General features: G+C 40.5%; 1 protein-coding gene and 1 long non-coding RNA gene across 3 annotated transcripts; one reads left to right on the top strand and one right to left on the bottom strand.

Moving 5' to 3' along the window:
• Positions 1-15: 15 nt before the first annotated feature.
• Positions 16-2,911, top strand: LOC126999985 (zinc finger protein 468-like). Of its 2 annotated transcripts, none has more exons than XM_050863333.1 (2): positions 16-103; positions 968-2,911. In XM_050863333.1, the coding sequence occupies exon 2, from the start codon at positions 1,078-1,080 to the stop codon at positions 2,083-2,085; it is 1,008 nt and encodes a 335-aa protein (XP_050719290.1). In that variant the 5' UTR covers positions 16-103; positions 968-1,077; the 3' UTR covers positions 2,086-2,911. The 2 variants fall into 2 exon arrangements, with proteins under 2 accessions (XP_050719290.1, XP_050719291.1); XM_050863334.1 differs by having other exon boundaries at positions 17-78.
• Positions 2,912-8,214: 5,303 nt separating this feature from the next.
• Positions 8,215-9,337, bottom strand: LOC126999988 (uncharacterized). The gene is made up of 2 exons (XR_007753683.1): positions 9,279-9,337; positions 8,215-8,773 (listed from the first exon to the last, which is right to left on the bottom strand). It is a non-coding gene; the product is annotated as an uncharacterized LOC126999988 (long non-coding RNA).
• Between the last annotated feature and the right edge of the window lie 438 nt (positions 9,338-9,775).

The following is a 9,775-nucleotide window of genomic DNA, read 5'->3' as shown; positions in this document are numbered from 1 at the left end:
CAGGCGAGCTTGGTCGCGGGGAGTAAGCGACGCAAACACGGCGCCGCTCAGGCTGTCACTCACTCACGTTTTCGGCAGGTAAAGGTCGAGATAGCTTCTCCAGGTAAGGGAATGGTTTAATGAAGAGTGTATGAGGACGTGATTGAAGGAGAGAGTGTCAGGGAGGGCAGAGTGGATCAATAGAGTAGATGATCAATGGAGAAAGAGAGTTGGTAGGTGAGGGACTGAAAGTTTTGACAAGGAGTGTCAGATCAGGGAAAGTTGGAGATGCTTATGCACTGGCCACCTTCTCGAAGACATTTACCACTTGGGAACAGGATGTCAGAAATATAGATAGACAACTAGAAATGGGTTTGGTTATTCATAAATCAATGAAAATAATAACTATGTTAATCACTTGTAATTTAGAGGGTTTAAAACCTACCAAACTGGCAAATGAGAATTTGGATTGTCATTAAAATTTTAACAGTGGTTGTCATTTAATTTTATTTGATACAATTAGTCAGTCAAATTGGCAAGTGGCCATTATTTAATTTCACCCTGGCAAATGATATTTTAGTTCATCCACTGAACAAACTATTGGCTATCTGGTCATGATGAACATGGGGTAGCTGGGGAGAGCTCTTGTGGTTAGAGGCCATCACATTTTTCTGAAGTGCTCGCCTCTGACTAGAACTAAGTGAAGTCAGTATATTATCAGATTGTACTATCATTCAAGTATAATTAAAAATGCAAAAGAAAATTATTACTCTTTCAAAGTGGCAAAATATTAGTTTACCTTTACCATTATTGCATAAAAAATTGATGTAGCTAAAGATAATAAAAATAAATAAATACTGAAGTAGTAACTAAGGTAATCTTTCAAAAAGGCAAGAATATACAAAATAATCTTACAGTTATGTGTTTAGCTGTATACTTATGATTTATATCACTAGTCAAAAGTGTAACCACCTAAATCTTATTTCAGATTTCTCATTATTTTTTTTTATAAAAGCAAAGGGATCAGAAAAGGTGCCACCAATCTTTCATGCGTGTGCCGTCCAGCAGGAATTATACAGAGCCATATAAACAGTCATCATGAATGTGAATTTGTTTTGGGAACATAATGTGAAGTGTGAGTTCTGTGATACATCTTTTGATAATCAAGACACACTGAAACAGCATTTAAGACTTCATTCCCGAAGAAAGCCTTACAAGTGTGATGACTGTGGTGCAAAGTTTTCCTACAACAGTACCCTTGAGTGGCACAAAAAAAGTCATAGTGGGGAAATGCCATTTAAGTGTGATGAGTGTGGTGCACAATTTATCCAGGATAGCATGCTAGTGTGGCACAAAAGGAAACACAAAGTTGGAGAAACTTCCCAGAATTCTTCATTAGTTGTGAATGTGACAAATCTCCACCCACAGCAGGGGATACACAGTCTTCCAACTATATTCAGTTTGCCAAACTTAGTAAACACTGTTAACTCTACTCCTGCAAGTGTAATGACGACATGTTCAGGAGGAGTGGCAACAACAATAGAAGCACCAACTCCTTTCCAAATGGATAGCATAAATAATCCAATATCAGTGGGGTCAATCATTCAGCCAGTGACCACACAGCCTGAAGCACTACCTAACTTGATAACTGGTAAAAGAAAACCAGAGATGGAAGAAGGGACATTCCGATGTGACATTTGTGGTACTGTGTTATATCATTGCTCTGATCTAAAAGCCCACATGCATAATAAGCACAATATGGGTGAAAACAACCCTTTTCATATACTCGCCAAGCAGCAACAAGCTAATGGGCAGTTTATGCCTCGAAAGAAAATCATAATGGAAAAACTTTACAAGTGTGACCTTTGTGGTGCTGGCTTTAACACAGAGGGCCATCTGAAAACTCACCGACTGAAGCACATCGTGGAAAGGCCGTATAAGTGCGAAAAATGTGGCCTAACTTATTCAGATCAATCAATGTTGGAGTCCCATGAGCGCAGACATCAGGCTGAAAGGCCATACAAGTGTGATAGGTGTGGTGCAGCATTTTTCAGGGAAAGTCACCTTCAAAGACATATCAAAAGACACACAGGAGAGTTTATTTGATGAACCTGTAATTTCTATGACTGCAGTCTTTATACTGTAGGCATTCCATGCTGTTTTTTTTTTTTTTTTTTTTTTTTATAATGAGGAATGCCATTGATAGTGGTAAGATGTATGACTGACATCAGTATTTTCTTGTTATCTGGGAGGCTTTTCACTGAATGAGTTTCCAAGGGAACAGCTGAGGAAAGTAAATATTGTGACTTGAATGTTGTAGTATGATTATTGGCTGAAAAGTTGTGAAAAATGGAGACTTGTTTCATTACCATAAGCCATACTTATTATTGTATATTTTTATATATGAATGATAGAAACCTACAATGAAAATTATGCTAAATTTGAAATGCTATACTATTTATATTGAGAGTGTGTGTTTGTGTGTGTGTGTGTGTGTTTATTTAATTGTCATCTACAGGGCCTTAGCTGTGCTTCAGTGACTTGTGTGTGTGTGTGTGTGTATTTACCTATTTGTAGTCTACCGGGCCCAAGCTAAGCTCTAAAAGTCCCGTCTCCATATCTACATTCATCCAGCCTTTCCTTCATTTGTTGGACACTGTTCGCTTCCACCACCTCTTCCCGCAACTTGTTCCATGTGTGTGTGTGTGTGTGTGTGTGTGTGTGTGTGTGTGTGTGTGTGTTGACCTAGTTGTATATAGTAATATAGTACCTACTTGTGATATACAGGAAATGGTACCATAATTCAGGAAAGGACTTTGCCTCAAAGCTACAATTTGTGAATAAGACGAAATGTCATACTTATAACAAACTTGTATTGTTTAGTGGCCAGCGAAGATGTTCTTAATTACTTAAAATATATGATTATTGTATATTAAGGATCTGTTATTTTACTATATGCATATTTTTTTTTATACATTCGGCTTTATACATTTAGGCTTTTTTGATGGGGCTAGCTGTTGGCTGCCCTCACCCCATTAGTGGCAATGGCAAGTGTTTTACGCTGCTGACATTTGTGCTTCATTATATATATATATATATATCTATATATATATATATATATATATATATATATATATATATATATATATATATGTATTCCCTTTTTTATGAAAGGGGGGGGGGTATAATAGTATAGTATTTGGCGGGCAGTTTGGCTGCTTTTGCCCGGGGGCGAGATTCTCAAACCCCTTACGTGATCGTAAGCCACACTTACGTCCACATAGCGCCTGCACCGCAATTCTCGAAGTGCTACATCATCGTAAGTTACTAAGTTACGATACATAAGTTATGTGAGGGTCGGGTCACGGGTGCTGTCGTAAACCTTACAATGTCTCCCTGATTTGCATGAAATGCATTTCAATTAGTGTTTCCCAACGTGAAAATAGCAAGAACATGTGTTAAAAAAGTAATTTTATTTATTAAAGTGAGCAATCAACAGCAGAGGCATTTGTTTAACATCGCCAGACAGCTGCCACTCAACGTTGCCAGATTTTATACTCTGCCTCTCATGTTTGCCGATTTCCGACCCAAATAACTGCCTTCATATATAGTTATCGTTTAAATGGTAAATTATACGGTGCTGCCACTGCTTCCCGTGGAGAAATGATTGTGCTCCGAGAAGCCTATAGTCTTCCCAAAATGTCGAGTCCGTTCTGGTGGGGCGCCGAACGGGAATTTCCCTGATGATGCGTTGTCAGATGTACTAGCAACAATTATTGTCTTATTGTTAGATTACTTCTAAATGAAACTTCATAGTAGTGCATTTATATAAAATTCTAATAAGGATGTATAGAGGGCTTTGAATATTGTTCTAGTGGAATGATAACAATGACTTTGTATAAATACCACAAAATGTGGCACTCTGTTCTCCAATGTTGCCATTTTTGAGGATGGGTCAAGGGTACATTGACCGCGCTAATCCGCAGGTAAACAAGAGGTCGATTCTCATGATAACCCGACACACACACACACGCATAGGTATACGCACACACACACACACACACACACACACACACACACACACACACACACACACACACACACACACACACACACACACACACACACACACACACACACAGAGAGAGAGAGAGAGAGAGAGAGAGAGAGAGAGAGAGAGAGAGAAATAGTAGATATCACAATAAGAAAAACATAATAATGCCAGAGATTCCTGTTTCACAAAATCGACAAGCACACACACACACACACACACACACTGGCAGAGAGAGAGAGAGAGGGAGAGGGAGGGAGGCAATAAATCGCACTTCCTTGTTAAGCCTTTAATTGTTGCTTGTACTTCTGGCAGGGCCGCATCAGGGAAATTCCCTTTTGGTGCCCCACCAGAACGGACTCGACATTTTGGAAAGACTATAGACAAAGTGAGAGAACGGTGACAGATGAAAAATGTTTGATTCGTCATTCAGTGATGTGTGAAGCATCAAACTCAGAGTATTACAGGGGGAGTTGGCCGTGTGTCACTCTGAATATTTTATTGCACATATGAATATGTATCCCGTTACCTCCCTATTTTTGAAAAAAAGGCCTCTTATTTGCATTACATTGTATGTTTTCACGTGTATAGTTTACTTTGATCTGCTCCGAGGGGGCACTGGGTAGTCTTATTTAATGAGTAGGCTATGTAGAAACTCGTCGAGGCAGTCAGTGGGTTGACTCAGTGTCAGGTTATCGTACTCAGAGCCTCGTAGTTACCGGTTTCTGAGCCATAGCTATTGCCAAAAACACCAATATAATTAACCATTTTAACGGTAACTATATATGAAGGCAGTTATTGGGGTCGAGGAGGCAGTTTTGGGGCCGGAAATCGGCAAACATAGGAGGCTGAGTACGATAATCTGGCAGCGTTGGGGTTGAGAGGGAGCAAGGATTATAGTATAATATCAGGGGCAGATCCAGAAAATCGATTTTGGGGGAGGCCCCAATGGAAAAAATTTCATAAGTTAGCGACAGCCTCAAAAGAGTAAAGACCAATGGATAGTGATGGCAGTTCTTTGCTTAAAATCCGCAGCTCCCGAGCAATCAACGTATATGTGACAAATGATTTTTTTCTTGTATATATATATATATATATATATATATATATATATATATATATATATATATATATATATATATATATATATATATATATATATATGAAGTGCAATCAATATTTAAGCTGGCAAGCAATAACAAGAAATTGTACATCCGACCAGTGAAAAGGCAGATTTGAACAGGTAGAAATCATCACCATACGAACATTCGAAGAAAACTTAACGTTTATTTCGATATGTAAGCAGCAAGGGTGATCATAATACAGGTCATATATAAATTACAAATCTAACCTTTACAAAAAAAAGTTAATATGTAAAATTAGACACAGCTGAAGATAAAAAGGAATTCTTATAGGGCTTCTTTTACATGGGATTGAGGTAACATATTTGAAAAGATTGGCTGACCTAAAGAAATATATTACAAATTCCCGAGTATTCAACAAGTGCCTCACCAAGCAAAGAGTAGTCGGCGGTTTTTTTCGCCGAATTTGCCTATCACTCTCGACTGAAATGGGGATATCATAGTGGACACAGAGGAGGGCAACACAGTTCAGGCGCTCTTGGCCGACGGTACTCCTCAGATAGGTTTTCAGCCTTTTCAATGCTAAGAAAGACCTCTCGGCTTCCGCGTTGGAGACTGGAAGCGTCAACAGAGTTTTCAAGAGAATGGCGAAACTGGGGAACATGCTGGTGCTGGCGTGTGCCTGGGCTTCTTTGGTAGTTTGGAAGACCGGAACAGATAATGCACAGCGCTCCGCTTCTGCCTTCACGAGTGTCACGGTGGAATTCTCAAACTATCTCTTCCCCATTCCCGCGAGGAAACAAGGCTTCGTAGACCAAACGGTATTTTCAGTGACGAGGAGTGTCCTTGATGCAGCGCGCGATGCGGCGAGCGGGAAAAAAATGAACTAATTTCCTCTCTTGACGAAGAGGAGGTGAAGGTCCGCTCTTCGCTAATATCTTCGCACATTTAATGCTTTATTACAACATTTTTCTATGTTGCTGTATTATTAATTGGGTATAAGAACAATTTAAGTTTTCTAGGCCTTATGTAAAAAGTCATACAATGCGAGAAGCAATATTTTTCTGTTTATTCAAGACTTCACGGTTCCTATGATAATTTAAGCCAACACTGGCCCACTCCTCTCAACCAGGACGCCCCGCCCTTTCGTCTCAGCTATTCACAACAGCTCTCTTTTTTTAGCGTTTGTAGGGCGGGCACTTCGAACCATCAGCATGAATTAAGATTGCTGGGATGAATTTTAAAGTGACGGACTAACAGGCTTTGGCCTCCGGGCGCTTGTTTGACAAGTCTGTATGAATATGTGGTGCTATCTGGTACTCCGTGCTGGGCTTCCCACAGCCAATCTCCAAACTCGTGACGTCACCTATGGGTGGAGCTTAGCAAAGCTCAGCAATATAGATGATACCATTTTCCACCCACTGATAGGAGCTCTAAGGCTATTTGAAATATATTTACATGGGAGAAATAACGAAGGGAGAAAGAGATGTCTCATGGAACAGGAGGAAAATAAAGAAAATAAAAAGTTTATTCTAACGAGGTCTCCTAAGCTCCACCCACAGGTAACGGGATGAGATGGAAGCGAAGCAAACATAGCCACGGGTACCAACCAATTAAATGCATCAATGTAAAATTTCTGCTATATATATAATGTATATCACTGTATCAAGAACTGTTTACATAAATATTAGTCACCCTATATAATCCATTTTAAAAATGTACCTAAATTACATTAAGGTTTCGGTTTTCAACGTTTGTTTGATTTGCAGTAGTACCAACACTACACGGAAACATTGTTTCGAAGGGGGAAAAGATTTAGGGACTGGGCATACCCTTCAACGGAAACACACTCTCTAAGCGACGCTTCGACGAAGGGGGAAGAGCTTCACTGAGAATATGGCGGTCAGTGATTCGATGTCAAGCTCGTAGAGCTTCGCCGCTTGAAGCACAGCCGTAACATCCGTTTCGGAGCCTTTGAGGAGTTACTTGAGCTGAAGTGCGACAAGCACTGAGTCGTCGCTGAACCGACTCTTCAGTTCAGCCAAGACGTGGTCCACGAATGGAATGTACACCGCCCGGCGGTAGTAGGTACTCCTCAGCATTCTCGCACGGAACATTTGATCGCTGGGCCTGTCGTCCATGGAGTCGTGACAAAGGGATGGTGTCATGCGATGACCCCATTGTCGACCAAAAGCTCTTCCGCTTTCATGAACATGTCGTGCAATGATTCTCCGCATCTGCTCTGAACTTGGCAAAAATGGTATCGACGCCACGAATCGTGGCATAGGCTGACACCAGCAGGTCGCCATCTTTTCTATGAAGAATTCGGCTCGGCTTGAGAGTATGCGCCAATATACACTCCACTACAACCAGTCCAACGAGAAAGCGGGGAACACGTATGGCGATGAGGAGCCCAGCGGTGGCGTTAAGTTCTTCCTCGAGAAAAACAGCGATGACAGGCAGAAGCTCAACGAAAACCAGCACTGCGTCATGCCTCTCAATCCATGCACCTGGTGGGGCACAAGGGAACAAGCTTTTCGCGCTTGGCCGAGGGAAGCTTGACAACCTCTGTGAAGCGGAGAGAGCGCATATTCGAAGAATGAACAAAGTTGTACACCTCGGTTAGTGTTTGAAGAGCGATCTTCACTTCCTTGACGGCACACGCCTTCGTCAGTACTAGATTCTGCCGGCGGTTAAAGCAGTGGATTGGCTTGGCTAGGGTGTAGGGTAGGTTCTGGACGAACCGTACAGTTTTTTTTATTTTTTTATTCATAAAAAAATTTTTTTAGTGAATTAACCTAAATTTGAAGTGATCACTATAAAGTACAATCATTGCGCCATATTCTCTCGTAAGCACAGTTTTTTCACCACAATATAAGTTGGCGAAATGAAGCTTTAAAAATAATATCTCGAAGTGTACGGATCGTCCACAGGTATGGACGATCCGTACACGTATATGAGGCCTCAAACAAAAAAATTGTAAAAAATAGACAATTAAATAAATTTGTAATTTGCCACCAGATTCCGTTAAAATAGACCCCAATGTTGATTTTAAATGATTTGCAACATAAAAAGATAAATATGTTGAAATAAAGAATGCGATTAATTTTAATCTTCCTTTATTACACAAAAAGTTGAGAAAAAATATGGTTACATTATCTTCTTTGCCTTAAAAAGCTTACAAGGCTTAAAACAAACAAAAATGCCTACTTGATATTATATGAAAGAAGAGAGTAGGGAAACCTGATGAAACGCTGGAGCCAATTTTCGTTTGCCAGTTGTGTGGCATGCCAGTTTGCAGGGATATTGGAGCACTTGCAAGCCACAGCATACTCATATGCAAGTCGGCGAAATTCCTTGCGAGTCATCCCATAGAACAGTCTTGCCACATGTATGGCATATTTGCACAGCATTTCCTCCTGATTCTTGTTGAAAATCTTGTTAAAATTTTCTTGGGGAATTACAAAGGTGTGCCCATCAGATTTGGCTTTGCTCCTTGTGAAGGCATCCTGCAGAGTCATAACCTTGACACCAAACTCCCGAGCTGCCCTCCGTATGCTGGTGTTGTGCTCAATCCTGTAGTTGAATGCCAGTTCGAGGTTGGTCCGGTCTGTCTCCCGGAGGTTCTTGGGAATGAACTTGCGTGGCATCCTGGCTCAATCTGAAATAAATAACATAAATAAAGGTCACAAGGCATATATCTATACTATACATTATTATATTCAAGTGTGTCCTTCACCATTCTTGAACTGGACACAACAACAAAACAATTACAATGAAAACGATATTTAGATAAGCAACAGAATCTTTAAATTTCATATGAGATACCTTATGCTATCCTAGACTATATTGCTGTAGCCTATCTGTCAATTTTCAAATAAAGTTCAACACACAAACAGCATAAATATCTTTGTTTACATGTGGAGACTCCGTACACTTAAAAGCCAAGCTGTACGAAACATCCACAGGCAGCCATTAAAATGAAAACAAACTTTACCGACACACGTGGTGTACTACATCACTAAAACCTCGTCATATCATCACATATAGTCATATTTAGGTGTACAATACCTAACCTTCACACTCCTAGCATATTCATAAGCACCACAAACCATAATTTAGAGGCAAAATATTACATCAGGAATGCGAAAAACCGAAAAACTCACCTCATTCATGCGCTGTTGGTTGCCGCGCTCAAATGGAGGGACGGAGCTGTGTGACTCCGTTTTCTCTTTCACTCTTTAGAGTTTAGACGTTAACTAGCTTAAAATAATATATGTGGTCTTGAGAGCTTTTGTACGGTACATCCATATGTACGGTTCGTCCAGAACCTACCCTACTTCTTCATGAGTACTGCGGCACACCGACCATCAGGATCCACCGGGAAGAAGCCTACCGGCGCTATAGGCCAAGACGTAAAAAAAAGAAAAAAAGAAAAAAAAATCCTTTTGAATTTTCCCATCATGGCACTTGCTCCATCGAAACCAAGTCCCCTGCACTTGGCCATGTCCAATCCGAGGTCTTCAGCGGTGCACTAAAGGAGCCAGGCTAAACCTTTACCGGTGAGGTCATGGGCGTGCACATAGGCTAGGAAGTCTTCCCTTATTTTCTCTTCGAAGTGCCGAATTATGATAGTGGCCTGCACTAAAATTCACTTTCTGCT

The sequence above is a fragment of the Eriocheir sinensis genome, chromosome 17 (genome assembly GCF_024679095.1).
Source record: "Eriocheir sinensis breed Jianghai 21 chromosome 17, ASM2467909v1, whole genome shotgun sequence".
NCBI classification, from domain to species: domain Eukaryota; kingdom Metazoa; phylum Arthropoda; class Malacostraca; order Decapoda; family Varunidae; genus Eriocheir; species Eriocheir sinensis.
This window is presented reverse-complemented; position numbering and strand designations above follow the sequence as displayed.

Excerpts from the sequence above, each read along its gene's own strand:
- LOC126999985 (XM_050863333.1), top strand. The coding sequence starts at position 1,078 with ATGAATGTGAATTTGTTTTGGGAACATAATGTGAAGTGTGAGTTCTGT.